This window comes from Lutra lutra, chromosome 9, assembly GCF_902655055.1.
Source record: "Lutra lutra chromosome 9, mLutLut1.2, whole genome shotgun sequence".
Classification (NCBI taxonomy): Eukaryota; Metazoa; Chordata; class Mammalia; order Carnivora; family Mustelidae; genus Lutra; species Lutra lutra.
The window spans coordinates 18,886,198-18,913,116 of record NC_062286.1 but is presented as its reverse complement, the minus strand read 5'-3'; the positions used below and the strand labels follow the sequence as shown (position 1 = coordinate 18,913,116).

The 26,919-nt window shown below is 41.4% G+C and overlaps 1 protein-coding gene and 1 pseudogene across 6 annotated transcripts; one reads left to right on the top strand and one right to left on the bottom strand.

The window, feature by feature from the left end:
• LOC125108632 (protein FAM228B-like) lies at positions 1–19,057 on the bottom strand (annotated as a pseudogene).
• PFN4 (profilin family member 4) lies at positions 18,437–26,698 on the top strand. Of its 6 annotated transcripts, XR_007129971.1 has the most exons (6): positions 18,437–18,806; positions 19,584–19,712; positions 20,506–20,643; positions 21,859–21,964; positions 24,793–25,277; positions 26,471–26,698. XR_007129971.1 is itself a non-coding variant. In XM_047744734.1 (5 exons), the coding sequence occupies exons 2-5, from the start codon at positions 19,596–19,598 to the stop codon at positions 24,819–24,821; spliced, it is 390 nt and encodes a 129-aa protein (XP_047600690.1). In that variant the 5' UTR covers positions 18,437–18,712; positions 19,583–19,595; the 3' UTR covers positions 24,822–26,698. The 6 variants fall into 6 exon arrangements, 5 of the variants coding, with proteins under 5 accessions (XP_047600690.1, XP_047600692.1, XP_047600691.1 ...); XM_047744734.1 differs by having other exon boundaries at positions 18,437–18,712; positions 19,583–19,712; positions 24,793–26,698; XM_047744736.1 differs by having other exon boundaries at positions 18,437–18,747; positions 24,793–26,698.
• Positions 26,699–26,919: the final 221 nt, after the last annotated feature.

Here is a 26,919-nt window from a genome sequence, read left to right as displayed (position 1 = left end):
TTACTTGGAAATAACTGCTTTTTCTTCTTGCCGAGCCTCCACAGAATGAGGAACTCTTGTCAAGGGTTTCATATCAAAACTACAATCGTTAAAATTCATTTTCACTTTTAACCTTTAACAAATAACATGGTGTGAGGATGTTTTTGAAAACAAAACTATCTTATATTTATACAGAAATTATTGTTATATATTGACCACTATGTACATTGTCCAAAAGACCATTATTTCAAACTAGTATACATTCTTGAGTATTTAAGAGCTACTGAAACTGACATCCCTGAGTGGTTCAGTTGGTTAAGGATCTGACTCTTGGTTTCAGCTCAAGTCATGATCTAGGGGCCCTGAGACCCAGCCCTTTATCTGGTTCCCCGCTCAGTGGGGAGTCTGCTTCCCCTCTCTTTCACCCTCTGCCCCTCTCCCTGCTCCTGTACTCTCTCTCTAGAATAAATAAATCTTAAAAAAAAAAAAAAAGATTTTTCTCTTCCTCTCCATTTGTCTCTCCCCCTACTCTCCCTCTAAAAAATAAAAATAAAAGATATAAGGTCTAATATATGTCTAATTTGAGCCCAGAAGCAGAATGGAACAAATAAAGAAAAAGCAATCAAGAGATCATTGCTGTGAATTTTCAAGACTGATGAAAAATGAACACAGAGATCCAGGAAGCACAATATATACTAACAGATTAAATAAAAAGAAATCTATACCTAGAAACCTCTAGTAAGAGTGCAGAATACTAAGACTGGGGCACCTGGATGGCTCAGTCGGTTAAGGGTCTGCCTTTGGCTCTGGTCATGATCCTGGTCCTGGGATCGAGCTCCGTGTTGGGCTCCCTGCTCAGTGGGGAGCCTGCTTCTTCCTCTGCCCCTCCCCCTGCTCATGCTCTCTCTCTCTCGCTCACTCTAACAAAATCTTTAAGAAAATAAAATTTTTAAAAAGAACCTTAAAGACAAAGATTTTATAAGCAGCCATGGAGAAAGGATGAAAATCAGAGTAACAGCAGACCTCTCATAAACAACAGAAACAAAAACAAGCAGCATTATGTTTAAAGCATTAAGAGAAAATAAATACCAACCTAGAATTTTGTACTCAGCAAATTATCTTTAAAGAATAAGAATAAAGGGGAACCTGGGTGGCTCAGTCATTAAGCGTCTGCCTTCAGCTCGGGTCACGATCCCAGGGTTCCGGGATCGAGCCCCGCACTGGGCTCCCTGCTCAGTGGGAAGCCTGCTTCTCTCTTTTTCTCTCTCTCTCTCTCTGTCAATAAATAAATAAAATCTTAAAGAAAAAAAAAAAAAAAGACTGCAGACCAACTAAAATGATGGCCAGCGGCCACCAGTAACTAGGAAAGAGGCAAGGAAGGAGCCTCCCCTAGAGTCTTCATAGAGGGAATGGCACAGCTGACTTTTTGATTTTATACTTCCCACCCCAGGACTGAAGAAAATACCCAGTTTGTGGTACTTTATTACAACTGCCTTAGGAAACTAATGTGTAAGATAATATTTCTCAAAACTGACTTCCTCTCGTGGCGCCTGGGTGGCTCAGTCATTAAGTGGCTGCCTCAGCTCAGGTCATGATCTCAGGGTCCTGCGATTGAGTCCCATGTCATGGGGAGCCTGCTTCTCCCTCTCTCTCTCTCTGCCTGCTGCTTCCCCTACTTGTCCTCGCTCTCTCTGTCAAATGAATAAATAGTATCTTTAAAAAAAAAAAAAACTGATTTCCTCTCTTTTCCCTGGCCCTCGAAATCTGGCCACCAAATCTAAAATTCCTTTGCTTTACCACATCAGTCTCTTCATTTCATTGCTTTTGCCACTATCCTGAGACCTTTATCAAAACAACATAGATCCTTATAAAAACTTCAATGTTCTCCAGCTTCCAGTCCAATCTTATCTCTAATCTGTCATATACAGCATATGCCAGAATAAGTTTCCAGCATTTCATGCTCTCCTCAACTATCCTCAATGACTCCCCATTCATGATAAAATCCCAATTTTTAAGCTGGCATTAAAGGCTTTCCACAAAATCGCTCCAAAGTAGTTTCACAGACTCACCCAATGACTAGTCATCCACTTAGTCATTTCACACACAACTAGACAGTTGCAAACTATATAAGTGAAAAGTACATGTGTGTCAAGTGATGGGACAAAAGAGAGACTGGACCATACTGACTAGTATAAGGAGGTAGATTAGACATATTTTACTTCAAGATTATTTTTTTTAGATTTATGTAAGCAACCTCTACACCCAACGTGGGGCTCAAACTGACAAATTTGAGATCAAGAGCCACATACATGCTCTCCACTGAGCCAGCCAGTGCCCCAACTGGGATAGTTGATAGAGGAAAGGGTTAAAGTGGCATTTGATAGTCTTTGAAACAGTGTTTTCCTCAGAAAAGACCAGTCATAGAGCAGAAGACCACAGAAGGATGTGACAAGGATGCTCAGGAAGAGACCAAGAGCTTCAGGTAAAAATCCAGGGAAACCACCCATTTCCCTGGATTCTTTCCTACTGCAAAGCAAAAGCCTAAAGCTGCTGGGAAGAGGAAAGTAAATTCTACCCCCCAACCCTCCCCCGCCCAGAACAATAAGCCAAGATACGCTGCTTCTGGAAGAGAAGTACAGGCAAAACCTGTTTGCCTATGGAGAAGTAAGAGGGGTACACCTAGGACCAAGGCAAGGATCCAGTGCTACTAGGATAAGGATAGAAGTAAAAATCCTCTGTTCCACAGAAAGAGACAAGAAACCACTTTAGGGTCCAGAATCCTGGTACCTATACCAAGCAGAGATCTGCTACTAGTGGAAAAGGGGCAGGAACTCACCCAAGAACAACCACACAAGAGTTGTCTGCCACAAGGAGAAGGGAAAGGAACTCTAAGAACATGCTATTCCTGAGGCCCAAGGATATACAGCATGCCTTAAACTGTGGCAGGATAAGGAAAACAGAAAAAAATTCCTCTGCTCCCACTAGAGCCTAGAAATATAGGCACAGCAGTATACTTCTGGGAATGAAGCAAAACATGGGAGAGACGCACCCCACACCTCCCCCCACACAACTCTGTGAAGCAGGCTTACAGAAATAGCCAAAACTGATAGGGGAGAAGAAATGCTTGAGAAAACCCTTCTGGCAAGCCAGCCCCTACCCGAAGCACGAAGGTAAGAGCAGCCCAACCTAAGGCATTTGAAGCCTCCTGTGCACTAAAAGTAACATAGCAACAGTAATGCCTAAACCCAGCTAAACTTCTGACTAGATTAACCCAATTCTCCACACTAATGCTTGACAGAAGCAAAGGCATATCTGTTTCTAGACATATTCAGTCTATACTGTTCTACCTCTATTTCCTGTATTCAATAAAAAAGTGACAAGACATGGAAGAAAAAAGGCCGGACAAAAGAACCTCAAATATCTAGCATTTAATAAAAAATTATAAGACACGGGGGTGGGGGGGTGGGCAAGACAAAAAATAATCCATCGTCAGAGTGAAAATAATCAGTAGAACCACATTCAGAAATGACCCTAGCATGGGACCTATCAAAGAATTTAAAATAACTATGACTAATATGTTAAAGAATCTAATGGAAAAGTGAACCTGTAGAAATGGGAGAGTTTCGGGGGTTCCTGGTGGCTCAGTGGGTTAAAGCCTCTGCCTTCGGCTCAGGTCATGATCCCAGGGTTTCTGGGATGGAGCCCCGCATCGGGTTCTCTGCTTAGCGGGGAGCCTGCTTCCTCCTCTCTCTGCCTGCCTCTTTGCCTACTTGTGATCTCTGTCTGTCAATAAATAAATAGAATCTTTTAAAAAAATAAAAAATAATAAATAATAAATGGGAAGTTTCAAAAGAATGAAAACTATGTAAAAAAATCAAATGGAATGCTAGAAATAAAAATCACATCAGAGAAAAGAATTCCACTGATTGGCTGATCAAAGATGGACACAGGGGCGTCTGGTGGTGCCTTCAGCACAGATCATTGATCTCAGGGGTCCCGGATGGAGCCCTGTGTTGGCTCCCTGCTCAGAAGGAACCTTCTTCTCCCTCTCCTCTCTGATCTCATGCTCTCTGTCACTATCTCTGTCTCTGGCGCTCAGTCTCTCTCTCTCTCAAAATAAATAAATCTTTAAAAAAAGAGAGATGGAACACATGCTGAGGAAAGCTCAGAGAACCGAAAGATAGGTTAGTAGAAACTGTCCAACTGAATATAAGCAGAAAAAAAAAAATTTTTTAACAGAAAAGAACAAAATAAGAGCTACAGAGCTATGAACAATATCAATAGTCTAACATATATATATTGGAGTCCTCGGGGGCACCTTCAAAGGCTCACTCAGTCAGGTGTCTGCCTCCGGCTTGGTCATGATCCCAAGGTCCTGAAATGGAGTTCCCATTGGCTCCGCTCAGCAAGGAACCTCCTTCTCCTTTCCCCTCTGCACCACCCCCCTACCAGTGCTCTTTCTCTTGTGTGCTCTCTCTCAAGTAAAAATCTTTTTAAAGGGGCACCTGGGAGGTTCAGTGGGTTAAGCCTCTGCCTTCAGCTCAGGTCATGTTCTCAGGTTCCTGGGATCGAGCCCCAAGTTGGGCTCTCTGCTCAGTGGGGAGCCTGCTTCCCTCTCTCTCTGCCTGCTGCTCTGCCTGCTTGTGGTCTCTCTCTCTCTGTCAAATAAAATAAATAAAAAATCTTAAAATTTTTTAAAAAATCTTTAAAAAAACATAATAATAGGGGCACCTGGCTGGATCAAGCCCACATCGGGCTTCCTGCTCAGCAGGGAATCTGCTTCTGCCTCTCCCTTTGCCTACTGCTCTCCCTACTTGTGCTCGCTCTGTCAAATAAATAAAATCTTTAAAATATAATGATAAATAATATAATAATAATAATAATAATAATTGGAGTCTCAGAGAGAAAAGAAAAACAAAGAATGGGGCATAAGAAATAATTGAAGTGAGGGGCGCCTAGGTGGCTCAGTGGGTTAGGCCTCTGCCTTCGCTCAGGTCATGATCTCAGGGTCCTGGGATCAAGCCCCGAATCATGCTCTCCACTCAGCAGGGGGCCTGCTTCCCCCTGCCTCTCTACCTACTTGTGATCTCTCTGTCAAATGAATAAATAAAATCTTAAAAAAAAAAAAAAGAAAGAAAGAAAGAATGGAAGTGATAATGGCCTATTTCCAAAAAAAAAAAGAAAGAAAGAAAGATTCAACAACAGATACAAGAATCTCTGAGAACCCTAAGCAGGATAAACAGAAAGAAAGGGGACACATACGCACACACACACACACACTCAGACACATCACAATCTAGCTATTGAAAAACAAGGAGAAAATCTTCGAAAGTGCCCAAGAAAAAATGAAACATCAAAAATAGGAATAAAGAGGGGTTCCTGGGTGGTTCAGTGGGTTAAAGCCTCTGCTTTCGGCTCAGGTCATGATCCCAGGGTCCTGGGATCGAGCCCCGCATCGGGCTCTCTGCTCAGCAGAGAGCCTGCTTCCCTCTCTCTCTCTCTCTCTCTGACTGCCTCTCTGCCTACTTGTGATCTCTGTCTATCAAATAAATAAATAAATAAATCTTAAAAAAAATAGGAATAAAGAATTATAGATTTCTCATTAAAAAATGAAATTTTTAAAAATCAGAATTATGACAAAATTTTTACCACTGTCTCAAGAACAGTTTCAAATTCCAAAGGTTCTATAATTTCTATTATATTAACCATACCTGCTCCTTTTACAAAATTCACTTTCTATGTAAGTTGTAGGCAGCTTAAGCCACTCATCTGGAGTCATAAAGTGCCTTGAATTAGAAATTCTTGGGAATCTGGAATGCAGTTTTGCCTTTTCAATCTCTTTAAATTCTTTCATTGTATATATTTTCCTGCAGGAAGATTAGTAACCTAAATTAGCACAATTAAATGCAACTCCCATTGCTCTTGGTTATAAAGTCACATAACAATTAGGCACTAAGTACCAGTCTCACACTGAAGAAGAGTTCTTTTTCATCATCTTTGTCATATTGTGCCTTTTTTCAAAGGATCACAAAATGGTGGAATGATAACCTACAAGAAAAACATGTCTTTTGAGGACAGGATTGCAGGTCTTTTTCAGTCTAAACTAAGCATCTGTGTATGGCTCTTAGGCCAAATGAATCAAGAATACAGTCTTGGGGTGCTCAGTGACTCCGCTGTTAAGCATCTGCCTTCAGCTCAGGTCATGATCCCAGGGTCCTGGGATTGAGCCCTGCATCGGGCTCCCTGCTCAGCAGGAAGCCTATTTCTCCCTCTCACACTCCCCTTGCTTTTGTTCCCTCTCTCGCTATGTCTCTGTCAAATAAATAAATAAAATCTTTAAAAAAAGAATAGTCTCTATATATTTCAGAGTAACCATTATATATATTTAACACATTACAAAGAAATGAGAGCCCTCCATCATAGTTAACTCTAAATTTTTTTAATTTTTAATTATTTGGCAGAGAGAGATCAGAAGTAGACAGAGAGGCAGGCAGAGAGAGAGAGCTGAGCGGAGAGCCCGATTCAGGACTTGATCCCAGGACCCTGAGATCATGACCTGAGCCTAAGGCAGAGGCTTAACCCACTGAGCCACCCAGGCGCCCCATAGTTAACTCTAATTTTATTTTATTTTTTTTAAAGATTTTATTTATTTATTTGACAGAGAGAGATCACAAGTAGGCAGAGAGGCAGGCAGAGAGAGAGGAAGAAGCAGGCTCCCCACCAAGCAGAGAGCCCGATGCGGGGCTTGATCCCAGGACCCTGAGATCATGACCTGAGCCGAAGGCAGCAGCCTAACCCACTGAGCCACCCAGGCGCCCCTAGTTAACTCTAATTTTAATAGCTTTTTCAGATCATTCTAATATGAATTGATCTGATGTCAGATCAATATTCTTCTTAGATACTCTACCCAAGATGCAGTAAGTGGTAGTTTCTTAAAGGTTACGATGTCCAATCTGAAACTGTATCAATAAATTATTCAAACTCAACTACACTAAAATCCATTGGCCTAGCTTGAACTTTGAATGGATCTTTTGTCTATGTCATGCGTTGACTATTTTGGAAAAAAATTGTATTACTGAAGTATGTGAGATTTTCCAAATGTTAATACATTTCATTACACTATAATTACATTCATTAAAATCATTACCACTCTCATCAGAAAAGTGTTAAGGGCATTAGGAAGCCATCACACCCATGATGGTGAATATTTCTCAAAAATTCAAATTTTGCTTAAAAATTCGTGTTTTACTATTAGCAACAAATATTGTCAGCTGTTTTTCCTGAAGTGACAGACTTACTTTTTAAAATGTCTGCCAAACCCCAACACTTAATCACAGTTTGTAAGACATTCTTTCAAGTAAAAACAGTGTACCGTTAAAAAATAAAAATTAGGGACGCCTGAGTGGCTCAGTTGGTTAAGCAGCTGCCTTCGGCTCAGGTCATGATCCCAGCGTCCTGGGATGGAGTCCCACATCGTGCTCCTTGCTCATCAGGGAGCCTGCTTCTCTCTCTGCCTCTGCCTGCCATTCTGTCTGCCTGTGCTTGCTCTCTCTCCCTCTCTCTCTCTGACAAATAAATCAATAAAATCTTTTAAAAAAAATAAAATAAAATAAAAATTAAACCAGTAGAGCTCACAAGTCATACAATCGTGCTTCATTTCAGTAGGCAGCAGAAATGCTCTTTGCATACTTTCCATTTCATCACACAGAATATTAAAAAGATGTGTACTCAGGAGCAAGATATAATAAAATTAGTAATTTTTAATGTTTGGTCAAGGACATTCTTAAGTGAAACTAGATTTTACTGTGAGTGCATGGCAATGAAGACGATAATGACCAGGAGTTTGATTTGGGTGACAACCGACTTAATAAGAAGTTCTAAGGTACCAGCAGTTTTAAAACCCACCACTGAGTTTGCCCCATCAGAGCAATGTCAACATTATGAAAAAGGCAAATGATTTTCAGCACTATTATGAAAATACTCGGCCTTATGGACCCCTAACAGGCTTTCAGGGTTCTCAGAGGTCTATATTCCTCTTTGAGAACTGCTGCTATAGACTTCAAATGCTCAGCTAAACTTAAAGTCACCTGTCACCTCATCATTTAGAAAGGCACATAGAAAAAGACTTCAATTGTGATACAAAAAGGATCGGTTTCAGGGCCGCCGAGGGTGACTCAGATCCATTAAGCCTCTCGTTATTTCCACTCAGGGTCATGATCTTGGGGTCTGAGATCCAGCCCAGAGCTGGGCTCCACACTCACTGGGGAGTCTGCTTGAGATTTTCTCTCTCTCCCTCTACCCCTCCTCCCTTTGGGGTAAGCATGCATGTTTCGCCATCGCTCAAATAAATAAAATACTTAAAAAAAAAAAAAAAAGATTGGGGGTTTCAATCCCAGTTCTGCCCTTTACTAGTTATGTTACTAGCTAGTTTATCTAAGGCTCTAGCTATAAAATTTCAGTTTAACTTCACCTATTAAAAAAGGGACAATAACACATACACACAACCCAATTTAGCAAAAACAAAAAAACAAAAACCTGCTTTGTCTGCAAATGCCAGCAGTTTAAAAGTCTATGATTCAAATGAGGTCTATGGCTCAAGGATTTTATTTTGCTTAATAATATGCGCTATTATCAGCAAAAGTGTGGGAAGATGGACTCTCTGGTGGGGGTACAAATTTATACAGCCATCCTGGAGAACAATCTGGCAATATAAATCAAAATTATGCATAACCTTTAACTCAGCAATTCTACTTCTAGCAACTTACCTATGGAAAACCTTATGAAATAGTTACAGGTAAGTTCATCATAACATCATTTATAACAGCAATAGGTCAAAAATAATCTAAATGTTCACAGTAGGGAATATGTTTAAAAAAATGGTGGTATAGCAAGATACCATATATAGCTAGAAACACATCTACGCTTTGCTATTTACAGCTGTGTGACTCTGGAAAAGTAACTTAACCAATTTGTGTCTCACTTGCCTCATCTGCAAATTACATCATGTGGCAGCAGTGAAGATGAAAAAAAAAAAAGTCCTAACATTTGGTTAAGCCCTCAGTGCAAGTTAATATTTTTTTAAAGATTTTTATTTATTTATTTGACAGACAGAGATCACAAGTAGGCAGAGAGGCAGACAGAGGGTGGGGGGGAAGAAGGCTCCCCACTGAGCAGAGAGCCCAATGCGGGGCTCAATCCCAGGACCCTGAGATCACAACCTGAGCCAAAGGCAGAGGCTTTAACCCACTGAGCCACCCAGGCACCCCAAGATTTATTATTTGAGATGGGAGAGTGGGGAGAGGGAAGAGAGAGAATCTCAAGCAGACTCCCCACTGAGTGCGTAGCCCAACTCAGGGGCTCGATCTCATGCCCTGAGATCATGAATGACCTGAGCAGAAATCAAGAGTCAGAGGCCTAACGGACTGAGCCACCCAGGCACCCTAGCTGTTATTAACAGAATACTATGTGATGATTAAAATTATGTATTTACATTTATTGACAAAGAAAGAAGCAAATCATAGAACTATTGAGGAAAAAAAATGCAGATTATAAAACATAATGTGTGTTACAACAATTTGTAAAATAAAAATGTGTATATACATCTACATATAGAAAGTAGTCTTGGCTATCCAGAAGGATATACCAAAAAATGTTAATAAGTTCATTCTGTGTAATGAAATCGTGAGGGTTTTTTTTTAAGATTTTATTTTATTTTGTTTGATTCATTTGAAAGAGAACGAGAAAGAGAGAGAGAAAGACAGAACATGAGTGGGAGAAGGAGGCAGAGACAGAGGGAGACACAGACTCCCCACTGAGAAGGGAGTCCCACATAGGGCTCCATCGCAGGACCCTGAGATCATGACCTGAGTCCAAGGCAGACCCTTAACCAAATGAGCCACCCAGGTGCCCCTTAGACTGTTTTTTTAATTCTTTATTTAAAAATAGATTTTTGGGGCGCCTGGGTGGCTCAGTGGGTTAAGCCGCTGCCTTCGGCTCAGGTCATGATCTCAGGGTCCTGGGATCGAGCCCCGCATCAGGCTCTCTGCTCAGCAGGGAGCCTGCTTCCTCCTCTCTCTGCCTGCCTCTCTGCCTGCTTGTGATCTCTCTCTGTGTCAAATAAATAAATAAAATCTTTAAAAAAAAAAAAAAAAAAAAAGCCTCTGCCTTCGGCTCAGGTCATGATCCCAGGGTCCTGGGATCGAGCCCCGCACAGGGCTCTCTGCTCAGCAGAGAGCCTGCTTCCTCCCATCTCTCTCTGCCTGCTTCTCTGCCTACTTGTGATCTCTGTCAAATAAATAATAAAATCTTTAAAAAAAAATAAAATAAAATAAAAATAGATTTTGATGGTGGTCACCTGGGTGGCTCAGAAAAGATTCTCTCTCTCTCTCTCTCAAAAAAAACCTTTTTTTCATGTATCATGAAAATGGTATTAAATTTCTAACAAATTTTTAAAAGTCTATGAAATTTTAAAATATTACCTATTACCCAATTATTATACAGTATTTTCAAATTTTACAGAGGTTTAATTTACTTTGGACTTTGCTTTTGTATTCCTTTCTAAGATATGGAGATGGCAAACTATTCTTTTTTTTTTTTTTTAAAGATTTTATTTATTTATTTGACAGACAGAGATCACAGCAGTCAGAAAGGCAGGCAGAGAGAGAGGAGGAAGCAGGCTCCCCGCTGAGCAGAGAGCCCAATGCGGGGCTCGATCCCAGGACCCTGAGATCATGACCTGAGCCGAAGGCAGCGGCTTAACCCACTGAGCCACCCAGGCGCCCCTGGCAAACTATTCTTAAGATGTAACTGCATTCTTAGGGAATCACTAAATAATTACTTATATATTAGGGCTACTCAGAATAACCAACCACATAATACCAAAAATAAGAAATCTATCCTACCTTCAGAAAATTCGGGTCCTCTTTGCTCATATAAAAAGGATCATATTCTTTGGGATCATAATGTTCTATAAATACATTTCCCTATAGAAAGGAAATAAAACTACACATAACAAGAGGTGCATGATTAATTTTGAATGTTAACAAAACTCAAGAGTCACACAGTTGCATTCTTCTACTTCAAAACAGCATGAATGACAAATACAAAGGGGAAGGGAAGACCAAATTTGAAATTAAACTTAATGTAACCAAGTAATAACTATTATAGTGACAGAAGGAATCCACTTAAAATTTGCAAGAATAACAAATGTTAGAATACTAACAGATTTGGAAATTTATTTTTAAATGCTTCCTAGTCAAACATCTCGATCTCTTAGAAATGCCAAAACAAATATTTTACAGGTTTTGTAAATAATGGAGTTCTAGAACTATATATAAATATCCTGAACCTGGAGCCAAAATTTATCGGCATATAAAATTAACAATTACATTTAAAAAGCAAAAAATACAGATTCTAATGTACACATTTAAATCCAGACCTAACCCTCTTCCCTCCATCCTTTCCACATACCCTGGATTTAAGACAGTATACGCCATAACAGAGATTAATATAGAGTCAGAAGAGGCAGGCTGTTTGGAACGATTATAAAGATAATCATAGCTTTAAACCAACTGAAACAAGTTATCAAATGACCTCTTCGTACCTTTTTATTTACATGTTTAAAAAACCATCTAATTCTTCTTGTCTCCTTTTTTAATCTTCTTATATGAACCAACTTTTTCTATAATTTCTTCTGGAGAGGATGTGCGACATGGTCAACCCATCTTTTATGTAACATCTCTTTTCTCCTTGCCTTTAAGAAGTCATGATGTTGTAAATACTTATCTAGTTCCTAATAAACAGTGATGGAAGAGACAATTATCTTAAAGCTATGTTGTTCTAAACTTTAAACTCAATTACAGTCCTAAGAATAACCCACAAAGTCATTCATTAATTCAATCATTTATTTGGCTTCTACTGGGTGACACATGCCATAATGGAAATAGTGAATAATACACAGACAGATTAGACAACATGCCTGCTCTCCCTAGAGAGACAGACTACGAAACAAATATACAAAACAATTGAGGGACAATATACCAAAATATATACACACACATGCTAAAGACAGAGACTCAGATACCTGCACATCGATGTTCATAGAACCATTATTCACAATAACCAAAAGCAAAAAATCCATCTACAGATGGATGTATAAATAAAATGTGGTATATACACAAAATGGATTATTAGACAGCCATAGGATGGAATGAAGTTTTAACACATGCTTCAAAATGGATGAATCTCGAAGACAATATGCTAAGTGAAATAAGCCAGACACAAAAGGACAAATATTGTAGGATCCCACTTATTTGAAATTATTTAGAATAAGCAAATTCAGAAAGAGAAAATAAATTAGAGGTTACTAGAGGGACCTCTGGGGCAGAGGGGATGGGAATTCATTACTTAATGTGTATGAAGTTTTAGCTGGGATGATGAAAAAGTTTTAGAAATAGAAATAGATAATGGTGATGATTTCATGACATCCATCTATTTGGAAATAGTGATAATGGTTGTACAACATGTGAATGTAATTAATGTCACTGAACTGTACCTTTAAAAAAAAATGGTTAAAGATAGCAAAGTTATGTTATATGTATTTTACCACAATGGGGAAAAAAGGACTAAATTTTTCTTTTTAATTCCTAGAGGGGGAGACATTCGGGATGGGCCTTAAAGAATGAAGAGTTGTATAGGAAGAGGAGGGATGAGAGAATGTGGAAGAGGTATATACATGGAAGGAAAAAAAAGACAAGAGTGAAGAAGCAGGAGCACAGCACAACCTGGCCGAAACGGCAAGCAGCCCATAGAGAAAACGACTGATTTAGGCTATAAACTAAAACTTCTTATCCAAAACGTATCTACTTCTCCTCTAGGAAATGAAATCATGTGATTGCTACAATCAACAACATGAAATTCACAACCAACCAACCAACCAGGAACCCTGAGAGTTTCTCTAGGCTCTACCCACCCCTAGCTTCAGGTCATAGCAGTTTTCAACCATTCTTAATGAATAGCTCCTTTCCTTTTTAAACAATTCCAGAAAAAAATTTCTTTACAGGTTACCCACTCCAGTGTTTACTCTACATGCACGTTCATCTTGTCTTATAATTAAGCCCATCCTCTCACAGTTAAAGCCTCCTTCCTACCTATGCATCCCTGAGTAATTATTCGTCAGTGCGTTCCAGTAACAGCTCTTAAAGCTCTTAATACACACTGACTCCACAGAAGTCCCACTAGATGAAAGCACAAGCTGGGGAAAACTCTTACAGAATCCCCACAAGTATAAAAAGAGAAGTCGATTAAAACAATCTCAGAGATCTCTTAAGGTTAATCCTTGGGGCTAAGGAGTGTTTTCAATTCTATTTTCTCTATGTTTTAAAATTTGTATAATGATGATGTACTACATCTAAAATGGATAAACAAAATTTAGTTTTTAATTGTGACACATTCCGTAGCCAATTCTTACCTTAATCACATAATTTTCTCTATATAATATTGATTGAATAGCTGCATCAGTATCTTCTTTAGCTAATGCCTAAAATGACAAAATGAAATTTTGAAAATCCAATCTTAAAAATAAAATTTTGGGGGTACCTGGGTGGCGCAGTCAGTTAAGCATCCGACTCAGTTTTGGCTCAGGTCATGAGTCCTGAGACTGAGCCCCATGTCAGGCTCTGCACTCTGTGTGGAGTCACCTTCAGCTTCTCTCTTCATCTCCCTCTGCCCCTCCCCACCCCATTCTAAAAAAAAAAAAAAAAAAATTTAAATCATATTATTAATACTATCTGGACTTGCTTTTATGTGACAGACATATCCCTGGAAAGTTCCCTGTAAATACAATTTTTCTACTTCAAATCAGATTATCAAGTACTTTTTTTTCCTGTAAGACTTTTTATTATTTATGTGTGAGAGACAAAAAGCACGAGAGGGGCGAGGTTCAGAGGGAGAAGCAGACTCCCTACCAAGCCAGGAGCCTTCATCAAGTACTTCTTAAATAGTGTTTGAATCTTTCCGTTATTTGCTTTAGCTCATTCAGGGGCAAAAAATAACTCAGATTACAGACATTTTGAGTTCCAGCATGGTCAAATGACTTGCCCAGAGTTGCATGATAAGTAGAACCCATCTTTTTTTCACATTTCATAAAATGCTTTTACCTTTATAAATTAAAATAGAGGGGCGCCTGGGTGGCTCAGTGGGTTAAAGCCACTGCCTTCGGCTCAGGTCATGATCCCAGGGTCCTGGGATGGAGCCCCGCATCCGGCTCTCTGCTCAGCGGGGAGCCTGCTTCCTTCTCTCTCTCTCTCTGCCTGCCTCTCTGCTGACTTGTGATCTCTGTCTGTCAATAAATAATAAAATGTTTGAAAAAAAAAAGTTAAAATAGAATTAGGCCTCTATTTGAATTCATTCAGTCATTACTGAATTCTACTTTAATTCATTTAGTTATTACAGCTTTCAAATATTAATAGATTTATTTATATACAAGTTGTATTTTCAGGGTTTTTTTGGAAGATTTATTTATTTGTGAGAGAGTGCACATAAGCATGTTGGGGGCAGGGCGGTTTAGCAAATCCCAAGCAGAATCCTTGCAGAGCGTAAAGTCCAAAGCAGGGCTCTATCTCACAATCCTGTGATCACGACCTGAAATCAAGAGTCAGACACTTAACCAACTGAGCCACCCAGGCATTCCACATTTTCAGATTTTAAAGTAACAGTCTTCACGAAATAGTTCATAACATTAATTTTTTCCACTTGCATAACAAATCTTCCATGAATACCCACCAGAAAATACAAGAGGCTGTAAACATGTCACTGAAATTGTACACTTAAAAATGGTCAAAAATAGGGGCACCTGGGTGGCTCAGTGGGTTAAGCCTCTGCCTTCGGCTCAGGTCATGATCCCAGGGTCCTGGAATCGAGCCCCGCATCGGGCTCTCTGCTCAGCAGGGAGCCTGCTTCTCCCTATCTGTCTACCTCTCTGCCTACTTGTGATCTCTGTCAAATAAATAAATAAAATCTTTTTTAAAAAAATGGTCACAATAGCAAACTTTGATGCTATATATCTTTTACCACAATGTTAAATATGATTAATTTTTTTTAATTTCCTAGAGTGAGAGACATTTGGGATGGGCCTTTGAAATCTTCTGACAATTATACAAAAATAAAATATTCTCAAATTATCAATCACTGGAAGTAGCAGTCTTCAATTCCACTACTCTTGTTTTCAGAACAGATGAGTAAAATCTCAAAACCCAAGAACTAACCTTCCCAAGGATGGTTAACACCCAGGAAATTAAGAGTCATGGGAGTTAGCCAAGAACTAGAAGCCCAGAAAATCCTGCACTGAGTCAGAATTTAAACTCAAGTAAAGGGGTGCCTGGGTGGCTCATTTGGTTGAGTGACTGCCTTTGGCTCAGGCCATGGTCCCGGGGGTCCTGAAATAGAGTCCTCACATCAGGCTCCCCTTGCTTTGTGGGGAGCCTGCTTCTCCCTCTCTTTCTGCCTGCCATTCCCTCTGCCAGTGCTTGCTCTCTCTTGCTGTCAAATAAATGGATAAAATCTTTTAAAAAATGATTTAGGGGTGCCTGGGTGGCTCAGTCATTAAGTGTCTGCCTTCAGCTCAGGTCATGATCCCAGGGTTCTGGGATTGAGCTCCACATCAGGCTCCCTGCTTGGCGGGAAGCCTGCTTCTCCCTCTCCCTCTGCTTGTGTTCCCTCTCTTGCTGTCTCTCTCTCTGTCAAGTGAATGAATGGAATCTTTAAAGTAAAAAAAAAATTTTTTTAATGATTTTTAAAAATTCATAAAAGGGGTGCCTGGGTGGCTCAGGTGGTTGGGTGTCTGCCTTGGTCTTGGGTTGTGATCTGCGGGTCCTGGGATTAAGCCCTACTTTGGGCTCCAGGCTAGGCAGGGAGTCTGCTTCTCCCTCTTCCTCTGTCTCTCCCCTGGTTTGTGCTCTGTCTGTCTGTCTCTCTCTCTCAAATGAATAAAATTGTTTTTAAAAAAATTAAAATTAAAAAAAATCTTTTTAATTAAAAAAAAAAACATCTCCAGATTCATTTTCTTTGCTCTTTCCGTCTCATAGAGTTGCTATTCCTGGCAAATCTGTTGTTCTCAAAACCAATATGGGTACTGAATATTCTAGACAAAAATATAAAAAACAATCTGAAGATGCTGGAGACTGACCAAAAGCAGAGAGAAATAAGAATGTAATCAACCCTCGGAAAAAGACCGTAACATTGGTAGAAGTTTTAAGTTTTTATGGACTTTTGTCTAAGAGCAGGCCTCCATCAGAGCTAAAGGTGAGATCTCAAACTCAGAAACAAGAAGTTTTACAGAATTCAAGAATTAGAAGACAGGGGACCTGGCTGGTCAGTCAGAGGAGCATGCAACTCTTGATCTCAGGGTTGTGAATTTGAGCCCCATGTTGAGTGCAGAGATTACTAAAAAAAGATAGACTTTGAAAAAAAAAGAAGAAGAAAAAAAAGAAAGAATTAGAAGACAGAGTTCAGGGCAATCATAGGAGCTGGAAAGTCAAAGGTGAAATACCTGAAACGAGAAAGCTGTAGAGGAGATGCCACCAATTTTACAAAATAACTAACCAAATCCCTGGCAGATTCTTGAACTACGTATGTACAAGGCAAACTCCTTTGGAAAACAGTCTGGCAGTTTCATAAAAAAGTTAAATTCGGGGCACCTGGGTGGCTCAGTCTATTAGGTGTCTGCCTTCAGCTCACATCGTGATTCCAGGGTCCTGGGATTGAGCCCCATATCCAGCTCCCTGCTCAGTGGGAATCCTCCTTCTCCATCTTCCACTACCCCTGCTTATATTCCCTCTCTTACCACCTCTCTCTCTGGGTCAAATAAATAAATAAAATATTTTTTAAAAAAGTTAAATTCACTTATTACATGACCCAGTCATCCCACAACTAGATACCCAGGAGAAACAAAAGCATATGTCCATGTAAAGACATGTACATGAGTATTCCTAACAGCTTTATTTGTAATAGCCAAAAAATGCAAATGACCCAATTTCCATCAGCAGGATGGACAAACTAGGATATACAACACTCAGCCAAAAAAAAAAAAAGGGAATGAGGTACTGATACATGCCACAACATGAATGAATTGCAAAATAATTATGGTGCGTGAAAGAAACCAGATAAAGGGAATACATGCTGTTTAAGATTACATCTGTATAAAATTTTTTAAATGCTAAACAAATGTAGTGACAGAAAGCAAATCAGTGGTTGCCTTGAGGGTTGGCAAGGAGGGAAGGATGACAAAAGGGACACAGTAGAAGGAAACTTTGGGAACACTGAATATGTTCATTCTCTTGATTGTGGTGATAGTTTCACATGTGGGAGCACATCAAAATTTATCAAACTGTACACTTCAAATATATGCAGCTTACTGCCTATCAGTTATAACTTAATGAAGTGGTTTAGAAAAAAATTACAATAGTTTTTAAAAACGCAAAGTGTTAGAAGTGCTTCAGGACAAATTTTATAACTGCTATATGGAAAACGTAATCATTTGCCTATGATTCCACCTTAAAAAGCAAGTAAATGAATAGCAAACAAAAGTTAGTAGAACGAATGGAATAATAAAGAGCAGAAATTAAATATAAAACATAGGAAAAAATATTAAGCACAAGCCACATCTCAGTACAACTACCCAAATACAAACTTCAAAATGCCATACTACCGTTACCTCCATAAAAGAAAGTGGCTGTGGTTCAAACCATTCTTTCGATCTCTTGGGCTTGTGAAGCTTGTCAGTTAACTGATCATCACTGTCTAAATTTCTCATTGTGGTCACAAAAAATAGAGCCCCTAGGGAAACTAAAAAAATTGAGCTTATTTAGTAATGAGAATTCACAGTCCTGCTTTCTCTTCTGCTTAATTAACAATCCTCGCGACCACGATGGGTGTGGAACAGATTCTGAATTAGTAGCCACCCACACTTTCCCTAGTAAGAGGCCTTCACCATCGTTTTTTATTAGCTCTTCAGAACCACCGTCTTTTAAGCAGGGGAGGTTCTCCCTGGACTGACGCCAGCAACCCCGGAATTCTAGGCTCTTTCCATGTCCTTCTACCACACAGCCCGTTCCAGCCGGCGTGGCAATTACCAGACAGGCCTCTAGGGGTCGCACTGCAGTTTTCCTGACTCAGGACCGCGAACCCAGGGAGTTGCAACTTTCTGGCTACTGAGGCCCACGCGAGGGGCTTAGTAGATAGGGAGGGGCTTTCACAAAATTTGTGTCCTCAAGTTCTAGGACGCCCAAAGCACCCCCCCACACACACACCACCACCACCACCACCCCCCGCCCGCCGATCGTCACCTGAGGGGGATGTCATTAGGGCTTGCGCCCGTTGTAGACCTACAGGACCCACCACCCCGTCCCTTTCCTCCCATCCCGTCAACAAGATTAGTGCCTGCTCCGCCCGGCCTGGCAGGAAAGCTGCAGACCACCCAGGTACCTCAGCTCCCTTCCCAAGCACGCGAGGGGTCCTGCCCCAAGGCCCACGGCCCCGCAGTGGTCGACTGCGACAGGAGAATGCGCCCCCCAGGGCCTGCGGGCCCGTCAGCTTGGGCCCGTCGCCTCGGAATGACAGAACGTTCGAGTCCAGTGTTTACTTGACGTAGTCCCCCGCAACCCCCACCAGCCACCACAGCGACCCCGAGCCCAGAGAAACTGCGCTCCCGAGCCCAGCCCCTCGGAGAAATAACTGGGTACCCGGGTTGGGGCGCTGGTGGGCGGGTCGGAGGTAGCGAACCACACCGAAGCGCTACTCGGTGACGGGCAGACATTGCAACCAATAGCTAGGCACGTCGCCTTTCCGTCCCGCCTTCCCCCGCGCCCGTTGACGGGCCGCCGCTCCTCTCGCCGGCCCTTGGTCCAGTGCTGCGCTGCTTTCCGAGAGCCGTTTTGCGTTCTGCTCACGCTTGGACCATCGCCCTCCCCTAAGCATTCTGTGCGTCTTCCCAGCCAACACAACTGGACGTTAAACACCCCCCTCCCTCGCCTCCAGTCCTTCTTCAGGGGCCCCCCCACCCCCACCTCCGGCCCCGTGGCCTAAACCACTGCGCAGGGAGTGGCCGGAAAGGGCACTTGGCTTAAGTATCCCGTAAGGACTAGTATTTGTGGAGGTTGTCCTTATGAAGAAGGCCCAAATGCGGAAAAGGCCGCTTTAAACGCGTTAAATCCTCTGGTTCAGTGCCCATAGTTCGCGGGGATGCTGGTCAGGGGTAAGGACCCGCTGATCTCATTGACCCTTGTTAACTTAGATCCGTGGCTCTGCGTCCCACAGGTGTATGGGTTTGGGTTTATAACCTCGGGTGACTCTGGAGCAAACCATTGGTATAACTAGAAAATTGTGAGCAGTGATTTTTCCAAACTCAATAACCTGCTGTATGAATTGCGATTTTCTAGGATTCTATTTTCCTCTTTGAATATTGGTGGCTATTACATGATGGACCACCATTTTCACTACTTCCAAAGTGCACGCGCTGAAAACTGTCCAAAGTGCCTAAGGAGACTTGTATTCGCAGGTCTTTCCAAAGCTAGCCAGTGAGTCGTTTCAACTGTAGTTCCCCTTTTCAGAGCGGAGGGAGCATGAGCCATCTGCAGAACTTACTGTTGGATACCCTTCTGGGAACAAAGCATGTTGACAGTGCAGCTCTCATCAAGCTCCAAGAACGAAGCTTGTGTGTAGCATCACCAGGATTTAGTGTAAGGAAAAGCAAGTTTGGGCATAAGCTTTTTTTTATTATTTTTTTTAAGGATTTTATTTATTTATTTATTTATTTATTTATTTATTTGACAGAAAGAGACACAGTGAGGGAGGGAACACAAGCAAGGGGAAGTGGGAGAGGGAGAAGCAGGCTCCAACCCAGGACCCTGGGATCATGACCTGAGCCGAAACGCAGATGCTTAATTAACCAACTGAGCCACCCAGGCACCCCAGGCATAAGCATTTTATCAAAAGTTTTTCTGTAAAGAGCCATAGTAAACATTTTAGAATTCTGGGCCATGTGGCCTGAGTCACAACTACACAACCACTATGCAGTTTGAGTGGGAAAACAGGCATACATAAAAGAATGGGTGTGACCATGTTCCAACAAATCTTTATTTATGAACACTGAAATTTGAATTTCATGCAACTTTTACATATCACAAAATATTATTCTATTGCTTTTTTCCAATGACTTAAAAAGGTAAAAACTGGGAGCCTGGGTGGTTCAGTGGGTTAGGCCGCTGCCTTCGGCTCAGGTCATGATCTCAGGGTACTGGGATCGAATTCCGCATCGGGCTCTGCTCAGCGGGGAGCCTGCTTCCCTCTCTCTCTCTCTCTCTGACTGCCTCTCCGTCTACTTGTGATCTCTGTCAAATAAATAAATAAAATCTTTTAAAAAAAAAAAGGTAAAAACTATTCTTAGTTTGCAGGCCTACAAAAACAGACAGTGGGCCAAATTTGGCCAGCTTGCCATAGTTTGCCCACTCATACTCTATTTAACTTCTGCAGATAATGCCTCATGACGTTCGAACACTTGTGAATGGATTCGCCAAGAACCCTTTGCAAACTAGAAGAGAAGGATTGTATTTCAAGGAAAAGGACTACAAATGTATCCGGGCTGATGACTATTCACTTTATGCTAAGAATGTGAGTGTTCACAATTTGAAGACACCTTGGTAAAAAACCTTGAGAAAAGAATTTGATTCCAATCTGCTGTGTCCCCTGATCCCATTTATAAAACAACCTAACCCCATTACTGCAGTGACAATGTCTGAGACAGCAGTCTAGTATTTAGGAAGACATGCGTAAAATAAAGTAGGAACAGGGAGCCTACTTGAGAAACATTCATTCCAAAATCTATCAACAGAAACTTGCCTGAAGTATCTCTTTTCACTACTCTATATGCTATATGCTCCTTTTAAAAAAGAAAGGAAGAAAAAAAGAAAGAAAGAAAGATAACATTCTTATGCTTAAAACCTCTCCTAGCTCTATTGCCTATAGGGAAATAAGATAAAATTCACATTTACTGGATGGCCTATCTTGTGGGTTAAGCACACTTCATCTGCATTCTAAAGTAGCCTCATTTTACTGGAACAAGTAAACAGAGCATTCGCAAGGTTAAGTAAGTCTTCTTTAGTCATGCTGCAGGAAATGCACGTGCTGGGATTCAAGCCCAGAGATGTCCAATTCCAAAATCTATTACTTTCTCATTTTTAAAAAATATTTTATTGGGGTGCCTGGGTGGCTCAGTAGGTTGAGTGTCTGCCTTCTGCTTGGGTCTTGATTCCAGGGTCCTGGGATTGAGGCCCCCGTCGGGCTCCCTGCTCGGCAGAGAGCGGGCTTCTCCCTCTCCCTTTGCCTGCCATTCTGCCTACTTGTGCTCTTTCCCTATCTCTCTGTCAAATAAATAAGTGAAATCTTAAAAAAAAAAAAAAAAGATTTATTTATTTGACAGAGAGAGACACAGATAGCCAGAGAGCGTGAGCAGGGAGAAGGAAAAGCAGACTCTGGGGGGGACTCCCACTGAGCAGGGAGCCTGACACAGGGCTTGATCCCAGCACTCTGGGATCATGACCTGAGCTGAAGGCAGACGTGCCACCCAGGCGCCCCTGTTATATCAGTTGTTCTCACTGGGATGGGGTATATTCCAATCAGTGGAACTTTTTCAAAATACACATGCTGTTATTACAAGTCTGAAATTTTTTGAGCAAAGACAACTAAATTAGCGGAAAAAAAGTGAAGACTCCAAAACCAGATATGAGTGCATGGAAGTAAAAAAATGGCACAAAATGTGACTGGAGTGTAATTGCTAGTCCTGTGACTAGAACTGGAAGAAGGGCATTCTGTTTTACTCTTATCCAGGAAAACACGGGTGTGGTTGTTGTGAAGACCCATCTATATCTTCTGGTGGCAACTTACACTGAAGGCATGTATCCTAGTGTCTGTGTGGAAGCCACAGAGAAGCTGGGTAAGTTTGTCTCCCCATGCCTGTCTTTGTTCCCTATGACAAAGATCTGACTGCCAGTCACTGAGAGCCAATACAAACCATGCAGGGTAGAAAGGAGGGATTTATTGGAAGGATACTGGGTTACTTACAGATTCACTGGAACAATGGAGTGGAACTGAGCCACAGTGAAAATGGACTCCAGGGACAGGAATACTGCTAGAATGCTTCTCTAGTCTCTGTTTCTAAGAGGGTCAGTTTTGTTCCGTCCCATAGCAAAGCCTTCTTTCCTGGCTGGTCTCATGGCCAAGCCTCACATAGTGCTTCCTAATTTCTTTTAAGACCCTGATTTGACAAGTCTTGGGTCATATGGTTTCCCCCTATATCAGTCATTCCACACTCCCCCACCATCTATTAGCTGTTGGGGGGCTAAGGGTGAGTAAGGCAGCAGGGTTAAAAAAAAAAAAAAAAAAAAAAGTAAAACCAGAAATTCAGCCTCTGGGGGTCACTCTATGTAAAGGGCCCTTTCCAGGAAAAGAAATTACTGAGCCCTGCAGCTACCTAGTTGAGGTCTACTGCATTCCCCCTCCATGTCTTTATGTCTTTGAATGAAGATCTAATGTAGGACTAACTGGAAAATTGTATCTATGAAAGTTGAGTTTAATGACAATAAATTATGTTTTAGATTTTTTTTAATTTTTTTTAAATAAACATATAATGTATTATTAGCCCCAGGGGTACAGGTCTGTGAATCGCCAGGTTTACACACTTCACAGCACTCACCATAGCACATACCCTCCCCAATGTCCATAACCCCACCACCCTCTTCCTACACCCCTCCCCCCGGCCACCCTCAGTTTGTTTTGTGACATTAAGAGTCTCTTTTGGTTTGTCTCTCTCCCGATCCCATCTTGTTTCATTTATTCTTTTTCCTACTCCCCAAACCCCCCACATTGCATCTCCACTACCTCATATCAGGGGGATCAAATGATAGTTGTCTTTCTCCGATTGACTTATTTCGCTAAGCATAATACCCTCTAGTTCCATCCACGTCGTCGCAAATGGCAAGATTTCATTTCTTTTGATGGCTGCATAGTATGTTTTAGATTTTTTAATGTAAACTTAAATTCCTAAAAAAAAAAAAATTGCTATTGCTTGAACACTCCTTTGAGATAGTAGAAGCCCCCACTTCTACTAGTGAGGAAAGTAGCCATTCTTTCAACAAATATTCAGTGATGATCTCTTATGGGTCCTATACTATCCTAATAAAGCAAGAAAGTCAAAGCTGTAAACAGATAGAGTCTCTACCTTCCATACCTCTATACATGCTGTCCTATCTGTAGTGTCCCTTTCTGTCCCTGCCCTTTCACATCCAGTTGTCACATTTTTTTTTCTAAAGATTTATTTATTTGAGAGAGAGAAATCATGAGCAGGGGGGAAGGGTAGAGGGAAAAGCAGACTCCTCGCTAAGCAGGGAGTGAGATGTAGGACTCAGTCCCAGGACCCTGAGATCACAACCCCAGCCAAAAGCAAATGCTTGACCGACTGAGCCACCCAGGGGCCCTTAGTTGTCAAATGCTTAACCATCATTGAAGATGCAAGAGAAATCTTCAGCTTCTCTCCACTATGCTACCTATTTTATGCATACGCTTATTACTAGAGTTCTTTTTTATTGTTAGAGCCACTAGAGTTGTTTGTTTACCTGGACTGTGAGCCCCTAGAAGATAAGAATTGTGTTTTAATCTCCTGTCTCTGGTACCTAAGAGTGTCTACTGTTGAGTAGGTAATTAGTACATGTTTGATGAACAAATAAATGAGTGACCTCTGCCTAGCAGAATCAGGGAAGTCTCCAAAGAAATGAATCTTAAAAAATTAACTGAGAAGTACCATCACAGAAAAAAATACACACATAAATGTATGTATGCAGAGACCTTCCCAGTTGTTAACAGTTTCCTGACATGGAATGTCATAAACCATGCTACATAGCTGGCAATAAGGTATTCTAAGAGTGAATAGGACAGGACACAACTTTGGAAGCATCTAATAGGAGTGAACTCCAACCTGGGAGAAACAGGCAATTGCAATACCAAGGACCTTTTCTGAGCAAGTGTCCAAAGTTTGAGGGAGGTTCAGTTTCAACAGACTAGGGCTGGAACAGGAAGACAAAATGGAGACCTGTAGAGTGGGGCTAATTATCTAATTAAAGGTATTCAGAAAATGAGGCTAGGAAAATGGGCAATTAGGCTGTCAAGAGGCTAGAATCTGTCCTTTCAGCCTGGGCCCAGGGCTAATTCCCCAGGTCTCCTTTGGAGACCAGGGAAGTTATCTGACCACTGTAAAGTTGATTCTGTGGCTGGCAGTAAAGGTTGAGACTCCTGTTAGGACCACAAAAGGCTCCAAAGAGTGTACTGGTTAGAAGGAGATAGCTGGAATCATGCTACTAAAATCCCACTGCTCGGGAAGGGCTGGGCTGATCTTGGAAGTGGCTGGATTGTCATGAGGGATGGTTGAGGCTGAAACCTACTCAGGAGCCAGTTACTTGTCTCGTTACTTCTGTTTCCTTCGCTTGTTTTTCTCATAATTGTGTTTCTGTCAAAAAATTCTACATGATAATTACAGAAAATTTAAGAAACAGAATTATGACTATTTAAAAATGTTTTATTATGAAAGATTCTAGGAGATATATGTATGTTTGAGAGCAGGGAGTGAGTCTTAACTATTCAGTCATTCTTGTATCTCCAGAATCTAGCACATGGTAGTCACTCCCAATGTCTGTGGAATAAATATAATGAAGCACTTTGTGGTGATAATTTGTTGCTCACAAGTAACAACCATGTTCTTTTCCTTTTCAGGAGAATATCTAAGAAGAAAAGGAAATTAAGTCATCAGAGGACTATGAAAGACAGCTGTCATTATTTTAAGAAATAGATCCTAAAGAAAAAAAATCATGCCTTCTTTTGTGGTTGAAAACACTAGGAAGAAGATACTAAAGAGGAAGAATGAGTTAAGGGAGCAATTTTTCTTATTTCAAGAGATCTTCTTTTTTAATTGGAATTCTTTGATAAGCTATACTTGGTTTGCTTGTTTAAGTGTTGGTCATTGACATGAGTATGAGAAACCTGCTATCTGCCCAGGGCATATCTGTTGAGAGATTCCTCCCTGAGGGTCTTGTGCTCCCACACATCTTGCTGGGTATGCCAAGAATGCAAGACTCAAACAACTCTTCATCCAGGCCCTTTCTCGGGGTGACTTTGCAGGAAGCAACCTTGAACAAGGAGGTAATAATGCCTCCCTTCAGAACAAAGAGCAAAGTTTCTTACTGCTTACTATAAAAGAGGTAAGTTCCCTGAACTCAGAGCTGTAATGCCACTCACTACATATGTGACATCCATCTGGTCCACACCACCCCTGTAGGACTTGGGGAGAAGAGCAACACAAAAGCCACGCTTTGGGCCACAAGTCAAGGTATTTAACGGACGTTCCATGCTCCCCACCACCTACAGGCATCTGATTTTGCTGAACATGGGGAAGGCCTTTCAAAAGTCAACTCAAAAGAATTTTTAAAGAATCAACTCAAAAAGATTCTTTACTCCATCTTCTTCACTTCCTCCTAGTCCTCACAACTTACTATGATTAATGAATGCGACCTTCTCCAGAAAGGGTTCATCTCCTCTTGGTCACTTACTGGGTGACCAGGACAATAAGGGTAGGAAGCTATAGAACCTATTTTGAAAATTCAGGATTCCACCCTGATCATTTCTGGGCATGATGCATCTTCCTTTCCCCTAACGGCAACTCCAGACCAACCTGGTTGGTACACTCTCAGGTACTCCTGAGGAGAGAACAGCTTACACCCCTGGCATCAAGTCTTAGACCTCTTACAGTTCTTGACATGATCAAGCAGCAAAGTACAATTTTCTGAATTCCAAACACATGCTATCTGGGGCTCTCCATGTAGACCTGCCTATAGATTTTGGCATCAGTCCTCACTGATGGAATATCTCATTGAGATATTCAATGGTTTCTCCTTGTAAATCAGCACATTGACATCATGTGGATTATATACTCAACTCTCCACATGCTGTCAAGCTGGGGTTTTGAGCCTGCAAAGCAGAAGGTCTGACTCTAGGTAATGTCTGAAGTGCTAGAGGCCATCATGAAGCCTCTTGCCCGCTCACCAGCTCTTCCTGGACACATGCCCACTGCACTGCTGGGATCCTCCTGGGGCCCTTTTTGTAAACCTCCTCAAGGCAAGTGTCTCACTGTCTAGAGCCCTTCTATGCAGATCTGTCCAGTTATGTTCCGAAATTCTCATCACAAAGTTCCAACTAGGTCCAGCTCTTCAGAGAGACCCACGAAAGTGACCCTTTGGTGGTAGCCAGAGTACTTGGAAAGGTTCCCAGGGACTAGATGATCTTCTGAAACAGTGGGGATCTCCAAATGAGGGAGATTTGTGTCCTGGTGATCCACAAACACTTTAGAATGGGTTCACAGGTGCAAATGGGTTTAAGTGATTAATTTTTTCCCCAGATCCTCAATTTCCATATGTACTTGCCACGACTGAGGAGTCTCTCAGCTCTAGCTTCCCACCTGCCCTCCCCAAGCTCCCTTCCCCCAGGATAGAAAAAAAAGGGGTACTCTCATCCAGTCCCAATCTTACTGTGATGCTTGGCCTGGACTGCAAAACCTGCAGTGTGTGAGGGGAAGGAAAATTCTAAATATTTTTTAATGTCTTAAAATCCATCCTCTGTTGTCAAAAATCACATCATGGGGCGCCTGGGTGGCTCAGTGGGTTAAAGCCTCTGCCTTCAGCTCAGGTCATGATCCCAGGGTCCTGGGATCGAGCCCCACATCGGGCTCTCTGCTCAGTGGCGAGACTGCTTCTTCCTCTCTCTATCTCTCGGCCTGCCTCTCTGCCTACTTGTGATCTCTGTCTGTCAAATAAAATAAATAAAATCTTAAAAAAAAATCTTTAAGAA